Source organism: Chiroxiphia lanceolata, chromosome 22 (assembly GCF_009829145.1).
Source record: "Chiroxiphia lanceolata isolate bChiLan1 chromosome 22, bChiLan1.pri, whole genome shotgun sequence".
Lineage (NCBI taxonomy): Eukaryota > Metazoa > Chordata > Aves > Passeriformes > Pipridae > Chiroxiphia > Chiroxiphia lanceolata.
The window spans coordinates 5,711,923-5,737,425 of record NC_045658.1 but is presented as its reverse complement, the minus strand read 5'-3'; the positions used below and the strand labels follow the sequence as shown (position 1 = coordinate 5,737,425).

Genomic DNA, 25,503 nt, shown 5'->3' with positions numbered 1-25,503 from the left:
AATTCTCCTCTGCTCTCAGCCTGCCTTCCTCCCACACACACCACAGGGGGAGAAAAACACCCCACCTACAAAAAAAAACCAAGCCCCAGCTCCTTCCTCCTCCTGAGACAGGCAGCAGAAGCCCAGAGGAAGGCAAAAAGAACGAGCAGTTATCTGAGGGCAGCTCTTCCCCTTCCCTTGGCAGCCTCAGAGGGCAAGAACAAACGAGAGGAAGATGCTCCAGCCACAGTCAATGGTTTTTATTGAGACAAGGCTGTGTCCCCTGGCCAGGCTCCATCCCACAGCCACAGCAGTCCTTTCACACACAGCTCGTCCCACAGGGCTCTATTCACCCTCCTGGGGCCACTGTCACGTCCAAATCTGAGAGGGGAGAGAGGGGAAAAAAAAGGAAACATTGACTTAGGGGGAAAGATGGCAGAGAAACCACCTGAAAGCACTTAAAATTTGTGCTCTGCACTTCCCCCCGGGGCTCTGGGAGGGAAGGAGGGGGACAAACCCAGCAGCTGCTTTTCCAGGGCCAAGCCAAGTGCCCAGAGCTCATTCCAGCTCCCTGCACTGCTCTTGGCTGCTTCCCTCTCTAACTTCACCAAAACAGAAAAAGTAAAGACCTTACATCAGTATCCATGACATTTTAAAATATTTTAAAGTCATTGCCAACAGAACTTCTCTCTTACTAACCTGAAAAGGAAGAGGGGAAAATCTATAAGTGAAAAATACACTGTTTTTTCCACATCAGCTGCTGGGAACCCCTCTGTGTCTGACACCCTCCCTGGGACCTTCACGAGATGATCTTTAAGGTCCCTTCCAACCCAAACCATCCTGGGTGGGTGCCCACAGAGGCTCCCAAAAACCCAAGCCATTCCCAGCATCCACCCACCTGCCTGGTCGTATTCCACGGATTTCAGGAAGAGCCCCGAGGGCGGGGCCATGATATTGGGAGGAAAAGCCAGGGCATCTTTGACCTCCAGCAGCTCCTTCACGTGATGAGGTGCCAACCTCCCCATGCCAACTGCAACCAGAGCCCCCACCATCCTCCTGACCTGGGAAAACAGAGGCCATGGCTCAGGAGCTGTTCCCTGGAGAAACTCCAGAGCAGATGAGGAAGTTCTCTCCAGACCCTTGTTTTAGGTGCCACTGAAGTACCACAAGTCACAGCCCACCCAGATGAGCCCATTCAGGCTCATCCATCAGGGTCCAAGCCAGCCCTGGCTGCCCCTTGTGTGCTTTTGGCATCACATAATTCCCCCCCAGGGAGCACTTCCAGTGTTAACTTTACTCTTCAGAAAGTTCATCACTCCTTAAGAGCCCCTGGGCTCTCCCCAGCAGCCACAGCCACCCCAAAATCTGCAAGACAAGCTGTTCTTTCCCCTTTTAGCAGGGATGACAGGGGCTGCCTGTGTTGGGTGACACACTCAGCCTGCCTGCAACGTGCACTGGAATCTTCTTAGTGCCCAAAGCTGGGTGGTGGGAAAGGGAAAAGAACCAGTAAAATCACCCCATTTCCTTTAAGTCCTTCCCTGCAACTAAAGACATTCACTAAAGACCTGTAACAGAGGCCACAGCTCAGGAGCTGTTCCCTGGAGAAACTCCAGAGCAGATGAGGAAGTTCTCTCCAGACCCTTGTTTTAGGTGCCACTGAAGTACCACAAGTCACAGCCCACCCAGATGAGCCCATCAGGGTCCAAGCCAGCCCTGGCTGCCCCTTGTGTGCCTTTGGCATCACATAATCCCCCCCCCAGGGAGCACTTCCAGTGTTAACTTTACTCTTCAGAAAGTTCATCACTCCTTAAGAGCCCCTGGGCTCTCCCCAGCAGCCACAGCCACCCCAAAATCTGCAAGACAAGCTGTTCTTTCCCCTTTTAGCAGGGATGACAGGGGCTGCCTGTGTTGGGTGACACACTCGGCCTGCCTGCAATGTGCACTGGAATCTTCTTAGTGCCCAAAGCTGGGTGGTGGGAAAGGGAAAAGAACCAGTAAAATCACCCCATTTCCTTTAAGCCCTTCCCTGCAACTGAAGACATTCACTAAAGACCTGTAACACAAGGATCTCCAGCCCCACAGCACTGCCCTGGAGCAAGGCTTTGCTCCCCCCACACGTGGGAAGGGAGCTGAGCAGGGGCTGCTTTCAGCTCCAGAAACAAGAGCAGCCCCCACACAGGGTCTGTGGCAGGAAGCTCACGTGCCTGGTGGGGAGCTGAGCTCACAGGTTTCAACACACAAGCAACACTTTGAAGGTGGGGGATTATGCAGGGACTTGTTTCTCTCTCAGAAAGCCAGAAAAGAGGGAGGAGGAAAAAAAAAAAAATCACCCAAATAGGACATCCCACCAGCAAACTGGTATTTCACACACCTCTGCTTGTCACAGCTTCCCTTCCCTCCCTCCACACCCAGCAATTCCAGACCTGGTGGGTTGGCAGAGATTTCACACCTCAGTGCTCACCTCCTGCACAAACAGCCCTCACACCTCAGCATCCTCCTGGTTGAGAAAATTCCTCCTGTATCCCCAGGAGGGCCAAGATTTGGAGCTGCCAATGCCACCTGCACACCAAATGCTGCTTCTCCATCCCTGGTTCTCCGTCCCTAATTCTCCACCCCTAATTCTTCATCCCTAATTCTCCATCCCTCATTTTCCACCCCTAATTCTCCATCTCTAATGCTCCATCCCTGGTTCTCCATCTCTAATTCTCCATCCCTGGTTCTCCATCTCTAATTCTCCATCCCTGGTTCTCCATCTCTAATTCTCCATCCCTGGTTCTCCATCCCTAATTCTCCATCCCTGGTTCTCCATCCCTAATTCTCCACCCCTAATTCTTCATCCCTAATTCTCCATCCCTGGTTCTCCATCCCTGGTTCTCCATCCCTGGTTCTCCATCCCTAATTCTCCACCCCTAATTCTTCATCCCTAATTCTCCATCCCTCATTTTCCACCCCTAATTCTCCATCCCTAATTCTCCATCCCTGGTTCTCCATCCCTGGTTCTCCATCCCTAATTCTCCATCCCTAATTCTCCATCCCTGGTTCTCCACTCCTAATTCTCCATCCTCCTGGTTCTCCATCCCTAATGCTCCATCCCTGGTTCTCCATCCTCCTGGTTCTCCATCCCTAATGCTCCATCCCTGGTTCTCCATCCTCCTGGTTCTCCATCCTCCTGGTTCTCCATCCCTAATGCTCCATCCCTGGTTCTCCATCCTCCTGGTTCTCCATCCTCCTGGTTCTCCATCCCTAATTCTCCATCCTCCTGGTTCTCCATCCTCCTGGTTCTCCATCCTCCTGGTTCTCCATCCCTAATTCTCCATCCTCCTGGTTCTCCATCCTCCTGGTTCTCCATCCTCCTGGTTCTCCATCCCTAATTCCCAATCCTCCTCCTTCTCCATCCCTAATTCTCCCTGTGTGGTGGCTAAAAACATCACTTATTTGGACTAAACAAACACTCATTCCCTGAATGCCCTTTCAGAGCTCTCCAAACCCTTCCCTGCAGTGCTGGGATGAATCACTGCTCGGACTTTCTGATCCACTGGCATTTACTAAAGAATAAACCAAACCCCACTAAGGTCATGTTTATCCCTGGTAAGGAGGAAGGTCCAACAAGCCAAGATATATTTATCCAGAGGCAGGTGCTGGCTCTCCTTGTGTGCTCTGATCTTGGAGTGCCCTGAGCCTGCCTGCAGGATCCTCCTCATCTGTTATTTTATCCACCCTCACTAGAGGTCATTGCATGCCACGACTTCAGCTTTGACATCTCCACACTCAAGAGTCAGCTGGAAAAAAAAAAACCCCACACACACTAATGGTCTACATCCTGAACAGCCACGTGTTTGGTGTCTTCCCCCTCCTGCAGGGCATTCAGAAAAAAAAAAAAAAAAAAAATATATATATATATATAGGTTTTGGGGTGGTTTTTAATAATGAAACCATCCAGATTTCAGTATTTATAGACCCCATATGAGTGAGAGCAGAGGTTCACCTCAGTCTGATCTCTTTATGATGGGGGGCAGAAGCAGATGCATTTTCTCCTTGTCACCAGAGCACCTGAGGGAGCAGATCCCTGCTGGGTATCAAGCCCTTCCCAGGCACGTTGTTGTTCTTCCCCTGCTCCCACCCAGACACCCCCTGCCACAGCTCCCAGAGCTGTTGCTTGGCACAGGATAAAAAACAAACTGGGTTTGTCAAAACAGGATAAAAAATAGCTGCTTGCTGTTCCCACAAAACACCCCCTCTGCTCCAAAAAAACAAGCCCTCTCCTGCCTGTTCTCTGCCTCCAGAGTGTGATCAAGGGCTGGGGAGGCAGAGTGAGAGCAGCTCTTCCCTAATGAGGTGATGCCTGAAGTTGGGAAGAGGGAGCCTCCCCTGAGGATCCCAGCAAACCCCCAGGGGAGTTATTTCAAAGGAATAACTGCAGAGATGCTGCAGTTGTGCTGCAGAGCTCAAGTCAGGTCTTCCCACTGAGAGTCACTTCACGCTCCAAAGCCAGGGACTAAAATTCCAGGCAGCCTTTGCCGGGCCCAGTGCCATCCAGCAGAGCAGGAACACATGTCTGCTGGGTTTTACCACCCCACTGCAGGGACAAGGATCGTGGAAACAAAACCTTCCATCCTCCCACACGAGTTTGTGAGGCTGGACAATTATTTTAGGCATGAACCGAAGAGATCCTGGTTCAAATGGATCAAAGGACACGGATCCTTGACCTCTCTGCTGCCCCAGGGTCCCTGTGAGTGTCACACAGCTGGAACAGCAGCTCTGCAAGAGATGGAGCTACACAGGGGTGGAACTTTGCTAAAACAATCCATATTTATAGAGGCAGCAACGCTCTGGTTCTTGGGAGGCAAAGTGTTTGCTGGACACAGCCCCAAACCTACCTGTCGGTAAAGGAACGACCTGCCCCTGATCTTCACCTCCCAGAACTCCAGAGCCCTAAAGAAAGCCAAAAAAAAGAAAAGAAAAAGGCATTTAAAAATCACATTTCAAACGGTTCTTTCACCCACAGATGAAGTAAATGTCAAAGATGAATGTGAGGACAGCGAGGCAGCTGCACTGCCCCCCTTTTGGAAGCCCAGGCTGCTCCTTGGCTGCTCAGACACAGAGGGTTTCTGGGATGAAACAATTCCTACCTGCTTGGCACATTCCTGGTTTTATGACCTTCCTGCTGCCTTAAGTGTAACCTTCCTGTCCTCAGCAGAACCCCTCAAATAAAAGGGAAAAGGGCAACCCCAAACCGAGGTGCACCTGAGCAGCAGCCAAGGCACTGCTGGGCTGAGGGATTCAGCCTGGATATTCCCTGGAGAAAGGGAAAAACCACCAACCATGGCAAAGAAACCACCATTCCCTCAGGGGTGGCTTGAGGGAATCAGGTGCTCCTGCTTCCAGGAATTGCAGGATGGATTCCAACCCTCAGCAGTGCCCACCAGGACATCCACGTGCCACTGGAAAGGGTCAGGAGCCAGGAGATGTGCCTGAGGGATCTGGCTGGAGCAGGAAAACAGGCAGTGGCAGACAGGGAAACACTTCCAGAGCGGGAATGGGGATATTTGGGGATGGATGGAGCAAATGTATTCATACAGACACCATTTTTCCAGGAATTTTTATGGTAGCAACCAACATTCCCTGTAAGAACTCTCCTGAGGGTAACCACTCCAACACTTCACTGGCACCTGTTAAACCTTTTACAAGCTGTTTTCTAAATATTTTTTGCATTTTTCTAACTATTTTTTTGCATTTTTCTAGCCATTTTTGCATTTTTTCAAACCATTTTTGCATTTCTCTAACTCCTTTTGGACTGTGTTGAGTCTGTCACAAAGACCCAAACCCCACAGCTCTTGTCTCCAAATCAGAAAGCTCCTGGTTGTGGTTATCACTGCCAAAGGACTCCAAGGGAGTTAAATGCCATTATGCTCCTCAAAGCCATTCCTTTCAGCCTAAACATCCATTAAACCAATTAATATTGACACGTTATAAAAATGACTCACTGTAAAACCCCAAGTTTGGCTGCATGTGTCACCAAAACCAAAAATATTCCATCAGAGGCTGGTTTGATGCTTTGCAGAGCAGTTTTTGGGTTTGTTTTCTCTCCCTCTCGAGCTGTTTTTGGCCTCCTGTGGGATGGGTTCCTGCAGCAAGTTATGCAAAGAACGGCAATTTCCGTGTTTTATGTTAAAACTGGAGACATAAAATATGTTTTAAATCTCAGAGATCAGTCCAGTGACAACAGCAGGGCTGGATTTGAGGTCCATTTGGTGATCTTGAGAGACTCTTAATGGCTATTTTCAGGTGAGCTCAGGGCTCTGCTACTTCCAGGGCTCATCCTAAAGGACAAAAGTGGAATTTGAGACAGACAACAGCCAGGTTTGCTTTCAAGCTGAAACACAACGGTGAGAGAAGCCAGCAGGAAAGCAGAAGTCATGTTCAGATGCTGAATATCCATGATCTTTCTGGGAAAAAAACTTGAGTTTCTGCTGGAGAGAGAATGCATTCAGCCACTTCATTTCAATACTTGCAAGACCTGGCCCTGAGAGAACCTGACACTCAACTATCTGTTGTTTATGCAACGACTGAGGAATATTGGATTTCAGCACCACCCCCTGGGAAGGCAGGAGGAGCTGGTGGTGTGAACTGAGTGGATCTGCACAACCACAGCACTGACCCAGGTGTTGGGGGTGGGTTTTTCCCTAAATTTCCAGCCTTTAGGCAAAGCCAGGACGGCAGCAGGAGAGGGGGAAAAAAAAGAAAAAAAAGAAGTCTAATCCCTTGGCAGAGCTGGTTTTTAGCAACCAAAATGAGTGTACAGAGGTGGTTTTTAGCAACCAAAATGAGTGTAAAGTGCTGGAAGCACCTCACAGGAACTGCTCCCTGCCAGATTCCAGCCACCAGTTCAGAACATCCAGCCTTTTTATGGACAAACAACTGGACCAGTCTCCCTTGCCCTTGTTCCTGCTCATCCTTCTCCCTGAGGACTGCTCACCTATTAGCCTGAAGGGCTTTGCCTGCACTGATTGAGGGAGAGGCTTAGAGGGGCTGATGGAAGTGTGTAATATTGTATATTAGTAATTGTATATTGTAATATTGTATATATAGTTGCTTTTAGCTTGTACAGTATTTATTTTGTATAGTAATAAATGTATGTACTTCCCCCTCCCTTTAGAGAGGTGTCTGCCTGAAAGTTTCTCTTTGGTGTCCAGATAAAATTGTGGGAAGGGGTGGGGGAAGCCTGGAAATTGGAGTTTGGATTTTTTTGTGGTGGCTCAAACCAGCACATTTTTGGGGAGGGGAGGGAAAGACACGGCCCTTTCCAAGGTGTCACTCAGCAGAGCCCCAGCACAGCATCAGTCCCCAAAACAGGGCTGGGAGCAGCTTTTCAGCTCAGAAAAGACTTTTGGTGGGTCTCTGGGCTCTCACCTGTGCTCGTAGTGGTGGGATAGGAAGCCAGCAGAAGGTTGGATGTCCAGCTGGAAGATGGTCCTGACCGGAGACGTGAATTCCGCCTCGGAGTGGAGGGAGCGGAAGGTGCTGAAGTCGTGGGTTCCCAGCAGGAATTGTGCTGCCTCCTGCATGGCAGGAACGTTCAGGGGGCTGGAATTAAACACACACAGCCAAGGGAAAGGAGCATCAGGTGGGACCAGAATGTTAGAGGGGGTCAAAGTCCAATGAATCCATGAAAACCTGGCACAGATTTCACCCTGTGGCACTGCAGAAACACGTTCTGATGGAGTCTGTCTTGCAATGGCCCAAAGCACAAACCAAAATGCCAAGTGACCTGAGCTCTGAAGGTATTCAAAGCCCCAGGCACAGGCTTTTACCCAAACCTTTAGCCTGCTCTGCTCCTTGGAACAGTTCAAACTCAAGTAACTCCATATGAATTGCTGGAGACGAGGCAGGGCAAAGAGAACCTGGTGGGTCCCTTCCAACTCGGAATATCCTGTGAAGCAAAATGCTTTGCAGTCTCTGGATCTTATAAACTGAAAAAGATGCTGCCAGGTTAAAAAAAAAAAAATCAAAAATAAAATCAAGGCCTTAAGGTTTGCCAAATTAGGAAGCAACAGGAATGGAATGAGGGAGCAAACGGGCAGGGACGAAACCAAGGTGGGGATGCAAGGTGGGGATGCAGAAGAAAAGGCCAAGGGTAAAACTCAGAATCTTCAGATTTCTTCATCTGAAGTGTTTAGGTCTCAAACAAAGAAATCTGGACAGATTTCCTGGTGTATTTGCTGAGCAGATGCTCTATTTTTATTGTACTTTTGCAAATGTCTCTGCTAAGAAAAGCCTCAGCAGGTACACGTGAGCCTGGCTTAGGTTCTCCAGATCTTACCAGAAGTCAAAATGTTTCTGAAGAAAACAAACAAAAACCAACCAACCAACCAACCAACCAAACAAAAAAAAATCAAGATGAATTTTCCAGCATCATTAAATTTTTTTCACTGTGTTCAAGAAGAATAACCAAGAGCTTCTCCACTACTGGCAGCCCAAATATCCCACCTTTCAGTAAGGACCCACCCCCATTTGGAATTTCTGATCTGCTCAATCTTTCCTTTACGTGGTGCTGCCATTTGAGAAAATTAATTGCAGTGCCTGGACTTGGTTAAATGCTGCTTCACAAAGCACATTGTGCACACAACATCTAATTCTGCGCTTTCCTATTTATTTTTCCCTTCCACAGCAGTTGGAAGTCAGCAGTTTAATGTTAGGGCAATGTCATCTCATTCCTCTCCTAAGGCAGCTGAATTACATTTTTCCCCCATTACCCACAACAGTTATCCCCAGCAGTGCTGATGAAATGACCACAAACTGGTTACAAACCTGGTTTTCTATAATGCCTAAGGAAACTCCAGGTTTCTTGAACGTGTGTTATCTCAGTACAACATAAACTAAAGGAACAATAACAAATCATCTTCTGGGCTTTGTTTGTTTTTTTTTTCTCACCCACTGTTTATCATGCCCTCAGATTTTGTATTTTCTTTAACGGCAGTGAATTTGTTTTCTTCCCCTGCATACACACAAGCACTGATTTGTTATGACTCGGTGGTTACTGCAAGGACACAAGTGAACACTGAGCTTGATACCCTGATTTATTATTGTAGGGTTGCTCAGAGCCACTGAGGGGTTGCTCAAACACTCAGGGAATGAGAGAGGAGATTTAGAGAAATAGGGGAAAATGAATAATGAAAGAATTTCGGCCTGCACGTAAAAAGTCACACCTCAAACTCAGGGAGCTGCCGGGTGAAGCATTTCTGCCACTCTGCATCACACCAGAGCCCTGCTCCTTCAGGCTGGGCAAACTGGGAAGGTCAGCTGGGGAAATGCTCATCCCTCCCACGGGCAGGGACACACAAAATCCCTTCCCCTGAGCCAGGGAGTGTCTCAGCAGCGCTGGGAGTGCTCAGGGGACAGGGACACCCAAAGGAGATGGGGGGTCAGGGCTCAGGGAACACAACTTGGGGCATTTCCTCGTGGAAATCCTGTCAGTACAAACAGGGAACGAGGTCTCTCACCTGTGGAAATTGGCCCCCAAAAGCTTTTCACAGAACCACAGAATTATTTGGGTTGGGAAAGCCCTCCCAGACCCAGGAGTCCAACGAGACCCCCACACCTTGTCCCCCAGCCCAGAGCACTGAGTGCCATGTCCTTCCCTGGACACCTCCAGGGGTGGGGACTCCAAACCTCCCTGGGCAGCCCCTTCCAGTGCCTGACCACCCTCTCCAGGAGAAAATTTTTCCCTAATATCCAACCTGAGTCTCCCCTGGCACAGCTTGAGGCTGTTCCCTCTCATCCCATCCCTTGTTCCCTGGGAGCAGAGCCTGACTTCCCCCCGGCTCCCCCCTCCTGTCAGGGAGTTGCAGAGCCAGAAGGTCCCCCCTGAGCCTCCTTTTCTCCAGGCTGAGCCCCCCCAGCTCCCTCAGCTGCTCCTCATGGGACTCCTCCTTTCTGAGGTGGCTTCTGGGGGATATTCCATGGCAAACACTCACCCTCCAGCAGGAGCCCAGCACAGATCCCGCTCAAACACAGGCACCTGGGAATGGTGGGCACAGCCCAGCAACAGCCTGTAAATGTAGGTCCTGGACAGGGCAGAGAACCGGGCATGGAAGCTGCTGGGCACTCGGTGGGCACTCAGGATGCTGCAGGGACAGAGATGGACAGAAATGTCAGGTACTAATTCAAAAGCTTTTGTGTGGTCGCCACATAGACGGGAACTTAAAAATCACCCAGTTCCACCCAGGGACACCTTCCACTGTCCCAGGTTGCTCCAACCTGGCCTTGGACACTCCCAGGGATGGGGCAGCCACAGCTTCTCTGGGCAACCCGTGCCAGGGCCTCCCCACCCTCCCAGGGAAGGATTTCTTCCTAATATCTAATCTACACTCACTGTCTGTAATCTCCTCTGAACCCACTCCCCCTTGTCCTGTCGCTGCAGTCCTGGTGAAATCTCATTTTCCTTACAGCCAGTGACCAGGGACTTGCACCTGAAGGCTGCCACAGGCATCTCTTAACTAAAAGAAGGCAGAAGAGCCTTTTGGCATCAGACACACTGACTTTGGGTCATCCCTCAACACGTTTTGGGGACGCTCACACCGTCACAGGAGGCTGAGACTGATCTGTTGGAGAAATGGCAGCCAACAGACAGAGTGTGATTTGTGTTTGCAGAGTGGAACCAAAGACCTCCCCCAGCCCATCAAACTGCACCTCACCTCTGACTGAGGGCACACACGAGCTCCTGGCAGCCCCTCCAGGTGAGGAGCACACCTTACAACCCCTCACCCTCCTGCTCCTGCAGATCTGTGAGCCCAAACTGAGGGGGAACGACCCCCCCAAAAACAACAACAGCAACAGACACCTCTGTGCTCACTCCCAAGGGCAGCTCAGAGCAGATGGAGACAGTTGTAAGTAGGTCACCTCCCTGCCACCTCCCCCTCCAAGACACAGCAATGAAAATAAAGGTGAATCCCCCCATCCCCGAGGTGGAGTCTGACTGAAAGCAGCAGAATGACCCCTCTCACTTCACAGGAACATCCCCAAAGGCTGTTTTCTGCACTTGTCTCCTCATCTCCCACTGGCTCCAGGCAGTTGACTCAAGAAGGAGCTTTCCAGGCAGCTGAACTTCCCTTCCATAAGGAAAGTTTTTTTTCTTCCATAAGGGAGGTTTTTTTCTTCCCTAAGGGAGGTTTTTTTTCTTCCCTAAGGGAGGTTTTTTTCCCTCCCTAAGCAGCAGGGAGGAATTGTGTTTCCCCAGGCCAATGCCACCACACACAGCCAGGAGGGAGGGCACAGGGGCTGTCAGGGAAAAACTCCCTTCTCCCCTGGCAGGGGAGAAAACAGAGCTTCCCTGTGTGTCTACATCTCCCCCAAAGTGTTATCCCAGCAGCTTTTGCTGGATTTGACTCTCCCCCATCCCAGAGCAGTGGCTCCTTCCCATTCTGCAGGGAGCAAAGAGTCCCTGGCACGCAGCAGCACCTCCCTGCAGGTGTTCCTTTGCAAGATGCCTCTCCTTAGAGGGTAGTTTTTTCTCCTCCTGCTTGCCCTTCTGCCTTTGGAACTTGGCAGAGGGAAGAGAAGGGACCCAGACAGGGTCAAAAAAACCCCAGGATACCATCTGGGAGCACGTAACAGTCAAATCTATTTATTTATTTTAAAAAGGTTGGTGCTTGGGGGATTTTTGCCAGCTCAAGTGTCTCTGGCTCACAGCCCTTCACTGCAAAGGCTCAGACCACAGAAGAAGAAATTAAAGCTGAGCCACAGGCCTCCACAAAGATTTGCAATAACAAGCCCAGAAGATTCCTTCACTGCTGTAAACCATCAGGAGAAATGCAAACTACATCCTCCAGGCCTGCAGTGGAGCCTGAACCCAGGACCTCCAGCCTCTTCTAAACACAATAATAAAATTATTACACTTATTTTCCTCTGCCTACATGCCTCCACAAGCATATCATCTATCCTGAGCTTCTCTTGTTAACACTTCTGTGATTTTTATTAAATAACCATCCTTTTAGGGTGATTCTTTCAGAGGAACCTATTTATGCTCACATAATTCTTCAAGTCAGGCATCCTTTCCTGCCTCTCCAACCAGATGCAATTGCTGCCACAGATTCCTTCCAGCTAGGAATATTCCAGCAGCTACAATTTCAGGCCTTGTTCAGATCCCATTTTTCTGAAATAATGGTAAATAAAAACTCGTGGCATTCTTCACCTTTCCAACAGAGCCTGAATTTCAGAGGAGATCGAAGGGAAAAAGCCCAAAAGATGTGTAACTGGAAATGACAATGTATTAGACAAAGATGTCCCCCAGAAACACATCCTGCTCTCCCCACTGACAGCAGGACCCCAAAGCCAATTTGCAGGAGGTGGGAGGAATCTGTCTTGTCACTCAGACAACTTCCACTGTGTGCTTACAAAACCAAACCAGAAACAGGAGGTGTGAGTCTACTCCTGGCATTTAAGAGACAGCAAAGTCCTCCTAAAATTACCCCATCTCTGAAACACACTCTGATCTTCCGAGGACAAGATCCTTTCCCATATGTTTTGCAAGCTTAAAAGGCAGATCAGTCCAGAGAGGAGACCCAGCACCCCACAAAGGAGGTTATTGTGGCTGATGGACCAGTCACCCTGCCTGGAATCTCCTTTCCCTTCCAAGCTCCACCACCAACAATGTGTTCTCACAAAGATCCCTCTCTCCATCACCCCCTGCTTGCAAACCACATGAAAGCTTGGAAGTTCTCTCTTGGGCATGAGGAGAGAATTCTTCTTGGCAGAGCAGGATTTGCAGAGGGAGGGGGTGGGTGCTGAGCACACGTGGGCTCATGCCTGACACCAGCTCCTTAATGGGAAGCAGAAGAACCATTTTGGAAAGGTTGAGCCCCAGGCAGAAGGAAAAACTTCCTGATTAACTCAGACTGGCTGAGCAGGGCTGGGGTGTGTTTTATCAGAAGGTATCACCTCCTGAAAGCTGTCAGATCTCAGGGTGAGATCCCACTGCTCCTTCCTTTTGGAGATGGTCTCTGGTTTAAACCTTCTCCAGCAGCGATCCTGGTTGCTCTTGGGACAAGCCTAACTATAACTATGGGTCTGTGTGACTTCCAGCAGGGTCACAACAGCACTTTTAGCTCTCTAGGACAACTTATGCCATTAAAGCTCAACACCATCGCTCGCAGTTACAGCCCCAAATTCAGGGAAGAGAGCAAATTCAGCCCCAAGTTCAGGGGAGAGAGCAAATTCAGCCCCAAGTTCAGGGGAGAGAGCAAATTCAGCCCCAAATTCAGGGAAGAGAGCAAATTCAGCCCCAAATTCAGGGAAGAGAGCAAATTCAGCCCCAAGTTCAGGGAAGAGAGCAAATTCAGCCCCAAGTTCAGGGAAGAGAGCAAATTCAGCCCCAAGTTCAGGGAAGAGAGCAAATTCAGCCCCAAGTTCAGGGAAGAGAGCAAATTCAGCCCCAAGTTCAGGGAAGAGAGCAAAGTCAGCCCCAAGTTCAGGGAAGAGAGCAAAGTCAGCCCCAAGTTCAGGGAAGAGAGACTGAGATTCAGTGGCTGGGGATGCTCAGAACAGACTGATCATTACAGACAGACTCCCTGGTTGTAAAATCAGAGAGTTTTGCTCCCAAACTGCTTTAGTCTTTTAAGGAAGGAAACCAAAACCATGACCTACTTCACGTTCCCTGTTACTGCTAAAACATCCAGAAAGGTTTTGACTTACAGGGAGCACCGAGTCTGACCTAGTTTTCAGTCTGAGCAAAAATTAACAACCCAAAACCCCTGCACAAGTCAAATTCTATTTCACAATATTATTTTTAATTCTGGAAAGAGACCATCTCCAGCCCCACCCCGGAGCAGCTGCTTCAGACTCTTTGCACATATGTCAGGGAAGGTGAAAGCTGTCAAGGGACAGGAACTCCCAGTCAGCTTGAGAGAGAGAGATTTGCCTCGTGGCCTCTCACTGAGGAGGAATTGAGCTGCTCCTTTCAGAGGAACTGGATTTGTAAGTGCAGAGCTGTCACTCCTTAATGACCATGCTAATATTCCACCTCAGGTTTTTGGGGTGCAGGACCTGACTTGTTCCTGGGTGGCTGCCCCTGGGCTGTGGGGTAAGAGCAGTGGAAACAGGATTTGCTATTTTCCTTCAGGTGCCCCCCCTGTGAAACCTTTGCTTTAACACTCCACCAAACCTGCAAACTGCCAAAACACATTTTTGCAAAGAAGGTGCAGGGGGAGGGAAAAATTCCCTGGTGGGTTTCTGGGGGCTGACATTCATGGGTTTCTAGCCTGAGCCACACTCTGTATGGAGCTCAAGCAGCATAAGAGCCATCTAACTCCCCATCTAACCCCAACCCTTAGGCTGAGCTCACCTGCTCAGACACAGCACAAGAGGGTTTCATGGAGGGGCAGCAACACCTGAGCTAACACGGACAGTCAGGAGACTGCCAGGATCAAAGGGAAAAGGCAGGGTGGCCTTATGCTGTTCCTAAAACTGTCTGGGGACTGCCAGAGGAACTGCAAACACCAGGGGAAAAGGTCAGATAAAGCAACACAACAAACAGCCACTAACAGGAACTATGTGTCTGTAGATATAAGGCACTCACAGCCCCTTCCTGCCCTCTTTCCTGAGCTCAGATTCCATGGATTTCACTTCCTCTTCCCCTTCACCCTCTGATGGCTCCCCTGGTGCTCGTTCAGAGGTGAAAGAATGCAGCTGGCTGAGACAGCTCCTGCAGCTCCTGCTCCAGCTGAGATCCCAAAGAGAGAAGGTCCCCCACTGTATTCCAACAAATGCAAAGCATCACTGACACACAGCTCCAGAAATGCTGCAGGAGACACTGGGAAACCCAGTCCTGAGGCCAGGAGAGCTACAGGCACCAAACTCTTCTTTGGCACAGACCTACAGAAGGTGCACAAGTGGGAGCCCAGACACAAGTGCCAAGCCACCAGTGTCACACCCCCCCCCCATGACCATCAGCACAGGCTGGAATTTGTTCCCTGGAGTCACTGTGCCCTCTGGACATGCCACAGCAGAGTCCCTCCACCTTGCATCACACAGCACATGGGCTTGGGAAGGGCCACTGGACCAGGAGGTGATCCCTGCAGCCCCTCCCTGAGTCTGGAGAAGCTGTGCCAGGGGCTGCTGAACTCCACAGCACTTGCACCCATGAAAGAACCTCCTGGGAAAAGGGCAAAACCATCCTCCCTCAGAGCCCAACCCATCTGAGCAACCTGCCCATTCAGAGGTGGATTTGCAGCCCTGGAGAACCAGAATCCTCCCTTGCAAAACCAAGAATGATGTCAGGCCCCAAATCCCAGGCTCTGCTCTGTCAGCATTTGGGGCAGCACAAAGGAGAGATTAGGAAATAAAGCAGCCTGGGTGGAGCAGGCAGGGGGAGTGGAGCTCCCAGTTCTCACAACAATCCCCTCCATGGGGTGGGCAGGGGGTGTTTTTATGTCCTGAGCCCTTGCTCTGCCATGGGGACTTTGCTTCCATAATCTTTCCTTATGTCCATGTCACCAGACATCAGGAGGGTGACAGTGCCATGAAATGGAGAACCTGAGGCCTTGGAGTAATCACCAACCTTGTGCCCAAATTCTTTTGCTCACCTCAACACCTCCCATAAACCACTCCCCTTCAACATCTCCCATAAACTACCCCCCTTCTTGCACAACACTCTGAAGTGCTTTGACCCCCTCCACCTGTGCCTTGAAGAGTTTTTACTTATGCAAATAAGACAAAGTTAACACAGGAAAGAACAGAGCAGAGCAAAGCAGCTGCTGGCAAATGATATCTTGATTCTACGACACGGCACAGATTTGGCTTTTAGGTTAAAAATCCTAATGTTTCGTTCAGTTTGCACTTTAAGCACGAAAAGTTCAAGTTCTTCATGTCTGGGGAAGAACCAGAGGTGACACCTGACAGAGAACACACAACAACTCGGGGAGAAAAATCAAAGAACATGAAATTCAATCCACCTTTTGAAACCTTCACAAGGTGTGAAGTAATTAATGTTGTAACTGATGCACATTCCTAACAGAAAACGTTGATTCCATGATTATTTCCTAAGTCTCATGCAGAGTAAGCTCACTCTGAAACTCTGCAAGAAATAATAACTGAAAGCTGTCACGCTTCGTGTCCTGATGATTTCTGTTAATTATATATTAAGATTATATGTATATAAAGTAATTGTAATCAATATCATTAATAAAATGGGTGCTTTTTTAATTAACTACTTTAATTGTAGCAGAAATACATGTGCAAGGGGGTGATTTACCACCCCAGGAGAGGGGAAAACACACCCTGTGTGTGAAGGTGGGGGATCATCGCTGCATCTCCTCCCTTCCCCAAGAGAGGCAAAAGAACAGATTTTGGACTTGGCAGCGACTCACCGGATGGGCTCGGGCCTGAGGTGCTTGTTGAGGCTGGAGAGGAGCTGTTCCTCACTGAAATGGGGCTTCCCTGGGCCCCTCTGGATGTCCAGGTGGGCGGCGTTGCAGAGCGCGTGGACCCCCGTGTCCGTCCGGCTGGAGATGCGGAACTTGATGGGAGCGCTGGCCTTGAGGCCCTCTGCTGCCTTCTGAAAGCCAACAGGAGGTGGGGTCAGCACCACTGGGCTCACCTGGAGCCAGCTGGGGAAAAAAAACCCATCCTCCTCCTCACTCAGCACGTTGTTATTGCTCGGGCAGAGATGGAATCTGGAGTTACCGCGGGCAAAGGAGGTGATGGAGAGGGGCCTGTTTGGGGGACTCATCCCAGCACCAGTGGCTTTTCACTCTGTGCCCTGAAATCACCTCAAATAGAACACCCAAAATGCCACACGAGCTTCCCTTCATGTAGAAAATAGAAGCAAAAACACTCATCTCCCTGTCCTTTGCCTTGTGTCGTTGGGTGAGTGAGAAACAAGGCAGAGGATTAACTATTCAGACCAACCATCCTTGAAAACCCAGGCCCTTAAAGGGATGGAAACCAGCCAAGACATCAGCCAAGGTGTCTGAAGGAGCTCAGGCTGCAGCCTTTGTTTGCACTGCAGGCCAGGATGGTGTAAAATGCTGGGGTTGGTGCTGCAGGCAGAAGTTCTTTTCCAGCCACAATGGGAAGAACACACTTCCATGAGCTGTGGAGAGCACAGGAGCCAGAGCAGGGGCAGCACAGCACTGAGGGAATGCACTTATTGGTCCCACTGAGAAATATCAATCTAAACAGAGCTAAGAACCAAGAACACAGCTCTCAAACCCCACCAGCAGTGAGGAGCTGACACTGAGCTGTCCCAGCAGCTACAACCAACCACAGCACAAACAGGATGGGTTTTACTTATACTTTTCCCTATATATTCCTCAAGAGTAGTTTTCTTCAGGAGCCAAGAGCTGCCTTAATATTCAGGTGATGCCTCACTCGCCCCAAGACCTCTGGTACAGCAGGGCTAAAGCAGAAAACAACAAACTTAATTACAGCATCAGCGAGTTCAAGCTTATTAGAGCCCCAAACCCCCCAAAATCACACTGCAGCTGAGATGCCCTTTAAAAATTAGTCAGCAAAAGCAATGCAAAAAGACCCTCAAGGTCCCTTCCTATGGATTTTGGCAGGGATTTGCTGGAGGATCCACCTGTGGCTCTGACTGTTGTTTCCCTTTCCCAGCTGTTCCTCTCCAAACAGCTGGTTTTCATCCCCTTTTATTCCTGCCTTTCCCTTCTGCCCACTGACTGGAAAAACAACTGGGGGAATTAACTAAAGGTTCCTGCTGGGAAAGCAAATAAAGCCCTGCTAAATGAGTCACTAATAAGGTGTCTTTTAATCAAGATTCACACTCAAACAAGAGTGAGAAGAAGAGATGAGGGCAGGCCCTGAGACAGAAAATCCAGTGAAAATCGTTACAGGCAATAAGTGAAACATTTTTGAAAGACTGAAAACCCACAAAAGAAGGCAGAAAACCCAGAAGGATGACTAGAAATTTCCTTCTCTTTCCCACCCCCACTCCTGAGCAGCGAAGCCAGCGGTGGTCTTTATTAGATTTTAATTTGGTACAAGAGCCAGTAAAAGTTTTGAACTGCTGACTCACAAATACCTTCCAGACTCCAATTTGAGCAGTTCAGGATTCTGGGCTCTCAGAAATGTACAGTTAAAACACAGAGGAAGGCAGGAAAAAAAAAATGTCCCCAAGCTGCAGGGGGAGGCCTGGGAAACAGAACAAAACTGATTTTCCCCTTCCTAATCCTTCTATTTGGTGTTCACATGTGGTTACAATTAACAATGAAAAATCTTTATTTATCGCCCTTAAGCAGAGAGAAGCAGACAGAAATCAGATAGTTTTCTGGAGCAGACCTTGGCTTGTGCCTCAGCAATTTGTCTTAAAGCAGGAGCTGATTTTAAGAGCAAAGTTTCTGAGATGTTTGGGTTTCACAGGCTCCTCCCTTCCTCCACCCTCTTCTCCCCCTCCTTTCTCATCAGACAAAAACCAGCCAGTGGAAACAAGAGTTGAAAGAGAGAGAACAGGAGAGAACATGGAAAACATCCTCTTTTCTTTTTTTGTTACAGGCTTGCAGAAGTTTGGATGCAGCAGTGCTTTGGATCCCACACTGCATCCCATTTCAGGCTGGATAATGAGAACACTGGATGCCTCCTCCTCTGCCAGGAGCTGAACACTGCTGGAAACCAGGCAGGAGAGGGAGAGGGGATTGCAGCCCCTGAGCCAGAGCTGGTTCTTTGCCCTGCCCAGGTCAGCCCCCAAACCCACAGAGGGGCAGCACTGAAGGACACCTTCAAGCAGAGGGATTTTCACAGCTGCCCTTGTCCAGCACCACGTCCCTGAGCATCCCAGGAGGGCTGTGATCACCATCACAGCTTGTGGAGCTGAAATCTTTGTGTGTGGATCCCTCCCCCAGCCCAGCAGGCACACAGCTGATCATATCCTATCAGCTGCTGCCTCCAGTTTCGATTTTAATATTTCATTTAATTAGGATGGGATACAATCTCCTTAAAGAGAGAATTCCTGAACTGCTGAACTCCTTTGCAGGCAACTAAGAAGTGACCCTTCACCTATGCAAATGTCTCCTGTCTGTGCCATCCAAAGTCCTTGGATCCCATAGGCAGCTGAAGGTTTCCTGCCCTGCTTCCTGTGGACTTGAATCTGTTATTATCCCCCACACTGCATTTCAAAAAAGGTGCATTATTTACATGGAGTAATTGCTTGGATAAGGACCAGTTTTTCCTGCCCTTTCAGTACAAACAGGCCCCTAAAAAGAAGCAGGTCTTTTGTGTGAGGAACCCAAAAGGCTTCAGTGCTGTTAATCCAGATCCCCCTCCTGTCTGACACCATCTGTGGATTCCTGGGGGGGAACTGAAGCAGGAGTTAAGCACCCAGCTCAAAGGAATTAAAGAAGGCAGAGCAATGAAGGAGCTGGGTTGTCCTCCCCGTGCTCAGGGTTCACAGGTCTCTGCTCCCTTCTTTAAGCCACAGAACACGCAAATATTCTCTTTAGCAGGTGCCACAAACACCAAAACCTTGGCTTGGCGCCTGCTGGAGGCCTTTCCCTGAGCCACATCTCACCCATTTGCATTTAACCTTCACTCCCAGAGTCTTTCCAGACAACCACATTCCTGGAGCATCCCAGGGTGCAAGTTTATCCCCCTGCCCTGCCAGTGATGCAGGGGAAAGTATTACTTGCACTTAGCAGGGCTGTCCTGCTAACAGCTTTCAGTCATTAAGCACTTCCATATTTTGAATTATGCTGAAATTTCCACTGCTGTGTGCCAGAGTGATGGGGATCCACCTTCCAAATTGCTGCTGTTACTCCCAGCTCAGTTCTCTTCTCACTCTGCACAAGAGAGGCAAGAGGAAGAGCAGGCCCACTAATGTACCCCAACTATGGTGGGGAAGCAAAAGTTCATCCCCTTCTCTCCCTGAAGTCTAAATTAAAAAAGAAAAAATCCTGGAGATACTCAATCATCCACCTCTGCAGGCATTAGGAATGTCTTGGAAAAATAAGTGCCTGTGTCTCTCCCAGCAGCTGGATTGCTCCTGGTTTCATCCTGTGCAGTGGCCTCAGCAGCACAGACACACGGGGGGGGCTGCATTGCCCTTGCCAGGATTTATAAATGACAATGTTCTAATAAATAATAAATGTGTGCAAGCTTCTGGTTGCAAGTCATCCCAGCCTCCCTGACTCTCCCTGGGTGCTCTGTCAACTGAAACCAATTAAAAATCTCACCTGTTTGGAGTGGGATAGATAAAAGTTGAAGGGAAAGCTGAGAATGTGGATTCTGCTGGGGAAAAAAAAAAAAAGGTTTCCAAAGCAATCTCCTACGTCACTGAAATTATTATCAAAACAGAGGTTGAAGATGACAGTTCTCCTGGTCTGTTTTCCTTTCTTTCTTCCTCTTTTTTTTTTCTTTTTCAGGGGGTTGGGAAGAGGGGAGGGCAGGAGGTTGTAGCAAAGCTGCCTTGCATAGTAAGGAGCTGGTGTATGTTCCTTCTCCCCTCTCCTCCTCCCTTTTCCTTTCATGAGGAATAATATCTGGCCTTGGCACAAGGCTGCTGGCCAAAAAAAGAGCTTTGTGGGGGGAAGATTAGCTTTGGGCAGCATCCACCAGCACAGTGGGAAGGAGCACACTCAGGAGAGATGATCCCAACCAGCCACCAGAGGGAAGGTGAATCTGTGGATGACATGGGGTGTTTGCCACAAACAGCCACTGACCCTGGCAAAAGGTGCTACATGGGAGACACCTCCCTTTAGAACAGGGATATTTGTGAGAGCTGAGACTAGAACATGAACTCCTGCATCTTAAAAGCTTCCACAAAGAACTGGAGGGAGCCAAGTCACAGGGCTAAAACATCCCCCTCTGGGGAAACAAGCTCTGGGATTTGTTTTGGACCCATCACCAGCAAGTTGGGCTTCCAAGGGCTTCGAGACAAATATGTTGTCTCCAGGAAAGAAATAAAGTGTTTTCTTGCAAAGCTCACCCCCCTTCAAAGGGATATTAAAAGCTCCATCAAATATCTACATCCACAGAGCTAAAACAAGTCTCCACTTCCTCGTGCCAGTCCCAGGGCTCTGTTACAGAGCAGGACTGAGGACTGCAAAAGTTTCTGTGTCCTGTATGATCCAGCATTTTACAGAGACACAGATCTTCTGCTCAGCTCCAGCCCAGCAGTTTTACCCCAGCACACACTCACAAACCAACCACCCTTTCAACCAGGCAGTTGTTGAAACACAAGGTGTGCAGCTCACAGGTTGTTTCTGCTTGCCTGTGACTGCAAACAAATGTCTGAACATCTCTAGGACACAATAAAATCAATTAAACCTCCTTCCAGGTTTAATTCTGCCCTTCCCTTCAGCTGCCTTCCTGGTTTTGGAAAGCAGTGAAGTTCAAGGCTGCCCAGAAAAGGAGGAAGGAAGAGAAATTCCTACAGGCTCCAGAAGTTTTCTATTAGAGTTGCTTTGAGACTTCCCATGTGGTTCCAATAGACACAGCCCCGCTCAGCAGTGCCCAGCATCAATACCACCACATGAAAGCAAAGCACATAGCCCAGAACTGGCCTGCAAAGTGCTGATACTGTGAAAAGACAACACCAAATAAGCTCATGTTTTCCTTTTTTTCCCCTTCTTCTTTTCTCCCCTAATCGCCCACCCTGCCCATCTGCCTGTTCAAACAGAGTCACTGGGATAATGCAAAACAACTGCTGGGCTCACCCAGAGTCCTGGGGCTGAGGCACTGGATGGCTCAGAGGATGAGATAAATGAGATGGAAAGTCCTCTGGGCTCTTCTCTCAAGATCTGCACAATATTTATCCACTTTCTCTGCAACGGTCCCAGGCAAGAAGGCACAGAAATACACCCTGAGAACTCTTCTTCAAACCATAATTCCTCACACTTTCCCCCTGCAGGCTGGGGAGGGAGGGCACACAGGAACTCCCACCCTCAGTGGTGTGGAAATGGTCACAGAGAGAGGCTGGGTGGGATAGAAAGTCCTTCTGGACCAGCCCTTCAACAGCTCTGCTCTTCAGAACACCAGGTTTGTAGCCAGGGCAGAGCACAGACTGTCCCAAACCAGCTTGGTGGGCACCCCACCTGCACACTGCTGCACCTGGGACCCAAAATGAGGTACAAAAGGCTTGGCTGTTAACACACAGGTCTGATCTGACCCCCAGCAATCAGCCTGAACCTCTTCAACAACCTCTTTATCTTCTAAAAATGCACAAGCTTCGTTTTGAACTGCACGATGCTTCCAAGACAAATAATGCAGCTTCCTTTTGATTCCTGCCCTGCCCCAGAACATGGGATTCACCAGCAGCTTGTAATTAAATTACAACTAGATTACAATGCTCAGGTGTGCTGAGCTTTTACCCTATTTTGACCCATTTTCTACTACATTTTGCACGCTCACTCGGGTCCTGAAAGCCATTCTTGTATTCTGGGGGATCCCTGGGAGCAGCACAGGGAACAACCACGACAACAGGATCAGAACTTCTTTCCCCTGGCATATCAGAACTCCAAAAGAATGGGAACAGCAAGGAACAATGGACATCCTGCTGTGCTTTGTTCTGAAAACATCCATCAGAGGCATCCTCTCCCAGGAGGACACAGTGTGGAGTTTCCAAAGCCATAAAGGATTTTGCCATGAACTAGAACTGGAACTGGGGCAGTTTTAAGAGCAAGGGGAGGCAAAGCCACGAGTCCCAAGGAAGCCTCACATGCTTAGGTACCTTCAGCACCTGAGCAGGGCCTCTCACAATCACAGTTCTGCACTCAGAGGCCTCCACTTCAAGGCTCATTGAAGGGTTCACATCTTTTTCAGGATCAGAATCTCCACAGTGACATCATTTCTAAAGCACCTGGGCTGTTTGGAGCTTTACAGTGTTTAGCACTGTAGTTTTATTGAGTTTTATTGAGTTGTATTGTAGTTTTATTGTGTCAGCCTCAAAATAACAGTTACTCCTGATAAAATCTGGAGCTGAGCAGTGTGACCCCAGGAGCTTCATTCTAATGACACGATTAGCAAGGACCTACCTCCAAATAATTCTGGACTCCAATCAGTGCCTGATCCCTCTTAGTCTCCATAACCCCACTGCAGAGTAAAACAAAGACAACAGTTATTGATATGTGTCAACACTCAAGGACCTGACACAGAGTCCACCAACACAGCCAGAAGCCCATGGGGGACTGTTTGCTTTTGGATCACCTGGGTATTCCCACAAAACTCATGAACGGGCAGGAAAACTGTTGCAGGGGTTACGTGCAAGGAATGAGCCTGGAATTAAAATCACCCTTAAATTATTACCCTCTGAACTCTCCCTTCAGAGGGAGGCTGGGTGGGAGACAGGGCAGACAAATGACACCAGTTTGCAGATGAAACTATTTCAGGGCCAGGAGTTGGTTGCCAACTGCAGGTGCTTTTCTATGAGGGCCATAAAGGGACTAAAAGACCACGAAGACAGTTTGTGAGGAGCTTCCCTCTCTGCTGCAGAAATCACTGCCATTCCCACTGAAGAGATGAAGAGACATCCCAAGGCTAAACCCACCCTACCTGGAACTCCTCAGAGTAATTTAGTGCCCACAGTGACCCAGACCACACACTGGGAACAAGCTGTGGAGTTTGGCACAGGGTGTTGTGGTTCTGTAACATCCTCACGAAGACAGGAACAGTTCCACGAGCTGGGGCTGCCCAAGTTCTCCCACACACTTTGAGATGTGAACAGGCACAGTTCTACACGTGAGGTGTTTAAGGCCTGGGGAAATCCCAGCTCAGCCTGCAGGGATCACAGCCCACAAACCACTTCACCTGCACCTCTGGGCAGCACAGGTACCTGAACGCTGGGAACTGGCCACAATCAGGCACCACTGCAGGAAAAACAGCAACTTGCCCTTCCCTCCCCAGCCTGAGATAAGTTTCCCTTCTTCTCAGTCCTTTGACCTTTTCTCTTTGCTAATTTTATGCCTTTCCTGCCTGAACCATCCCCTCCCTCGCACTTCTGTGAACAGCAGGAAGCAGAGTCCAGCTCCCTGCGTGCTCCCACCTGCTCAGCAAGGGATCATCCCTCCCCAGGACACTGCCCTCACCCATCCCTCCCCAGGACACTGCTCTCACCCATCCCTCCTCAAACACTGTTCTCATCCATTCCTCCCCTGAACACCGCCCTCCCCAAACTGTGCCCTCCCCAGACTCTGCTCTCACCCATCCCTTCCCAAACTCTCTCCTCCCCAAACTCCGCCCTCCCCATCCCAGACCTGAACACTATTCTCACCCATCACCCCCCAAACCCTGCTCTCCCCAAACCCTGCCCTCCCGAAACTCCGCTCTCCCCTAATTTCACCCTCCCTAAACTCCGCTCTCCCCAAATTCTGCCCTCCCTAAACTCCGCTCTCCCCAAATTCTGCCCTCCCTAAACTCCGCTCTCCCCAAATTCTGCCCTCCCCAAACTCCGCTCTCCCCTAATTTCACCCTCCCCAAACTCCGCTCTCCCCAAATTTCGCTCTCCCCATCCCTGCCCAGCTCTCCCAGTGCCGCCCCGGTCTCTGCCGCTCTCTCTGCGGGGTCACCTGGGCACGTACCTGTACCTGGTGCCAAAGTACTGAAAGAACACCAGGTACCGGGCCGGGGCACAGCCCATCTCTGCCGGGGGGCACCCCGGGACCCACCCCGGCACCGAGCGGCCGGGCAGCACCGCCCCTTCCCCCGCTCGGCACCGCCGCTTCCCCCGCCCGGCACCGCCGCTTCCGCCGCCGCCCGCGCCGGGGGGGCCGCGGGGACCGGGATGGGAGGATAGGGAGCGGGATGGGAGGATAGAGAGCGGGATGGGATGATGGGGACCGGGATGGGATGATGGGGACCGGGATGGGAGGATGGGGACCGAGATGGGATGATGGGGACCGGGATGGGGTCATGGGGACCGGGATGGGAGGATGGGGACCGAGATGGGATGATGGGGACCGGGATGGGAGGATAGGGAGCGGGATGGGATGATGGGGACCGGGATGGGGTCATGGGGACCGGGATGGGAGGATGGGGACCGAGATGGGATGATGGGGACCGGGATGGGATGATAGGGAGCAGGATGGGAGGATGGGGAGCGGGATGGGAGGATAGAGAGCGGGATGGGGTCATGGGGACCAGGATGGGGTCATGGGGACTGGGATGGGATGATGGGGTCCGGGATGGGAGGATGGGGACTGGGATGGGGTGATGGGGACCGGGATGGGAGGATGGGGAGTGGGGATGGGATGATGGGGACCGGCATGGGGTCATGGGGACCGGGATGAGCTCATGGGGACCAGCATGGGCAGGGGGGAACAGGATGGGATGATGGGGAGCAGGGATGGAATGATGGGGACTAAGATGGTGGGGGGAGACTGGGGGGGCAGGGACCGAATATAGACTGGTGGGGAGCAGGGGTGGAATGTTGGGGAGCGGGGATGGGGCAATGGGGAGCAGGGATGGGCTGGAAGAGACCAGGGATCTGCTGATGGGGGCCAGGGATGTGCTGGTGGGAACACCTCACCCTCACAGGGTTTTTCTTCTGCCTGGAGAAACCCAAGTGGCTGAAGGTGACCTGGGTGG

The 25,503-nt window shown here is 50.1% G+C and overlaps 1 protein-coding gene across 3 annotated transcripts; it reads right to left on the bottom strand.

Moving 5' to 3' along the window:
- Nucleotides 1-224: 224 nt before the first annotated feature.
- Nucleotides 225-24,637, bottom strand: PUSL1 (pseudouridine synthase like 1). Of its 3 annotated transcripts, none has more exons than XM_032708980.1 (8): nt 24,498-24,637; nt 22,956-23,013; nt 16,341-16,528; nt 9,954-10,103; nt 7,390-7,563; nt 4,857-4,911; nt 878-1,040; nt 225-360 (listed from the first exon to the last, which is right to left on the bottom strand). In XM_032708980.1, the coding sequence occupies exons 1-8, from the start codon at nt 24,554-24,556 to the stop codon at nt 329-331; spliced, it is 879 nt and encodes a 292-aa protein (XP_032564871.1). In that variant the 5' UTR covers nt 24,557-24,637; the 3' UTR covers nt 225-328. The 3 variants fall into 3 exon arrangements, with proteins under 3 accessions (XP_032564871.1, XP_032564872.1, XP_032564873.1); XM_032708981.1 differs by having other exon boundaries at nt 24,504-24,609; XM_032708982.1 differs by lacking the exon at nt 24,498-24,637 and adding an exon at nt 23,473-23,690.
- Nucleotides 24,638-25,503: the final 866 nt, after the last annotated feature.

Coding starts and splice junctions, on each gene's coding strand:
- PUSL1 (XM_032708980.1), bottom strand. CDS start 24,556: ATGGGCTGTGCCCCGGCCCGGTACCTGGTGTTCTTTCAGTACTTTGGC. Junction 16,529..22,955: donor GAGTCCAGAATTATTTGGAG/GTAGGTCCTTGC, acceptor GTTGGCTTTCAG/AAGGCAGCAGAGGGCCTCAA. Junction 361..877: donor CGTGGAATACGACCAGGCAG/GTGGGTGGATGC, acceptor CTCCCCTCTCAG/ATTTGGACGTGACAGTGGCC.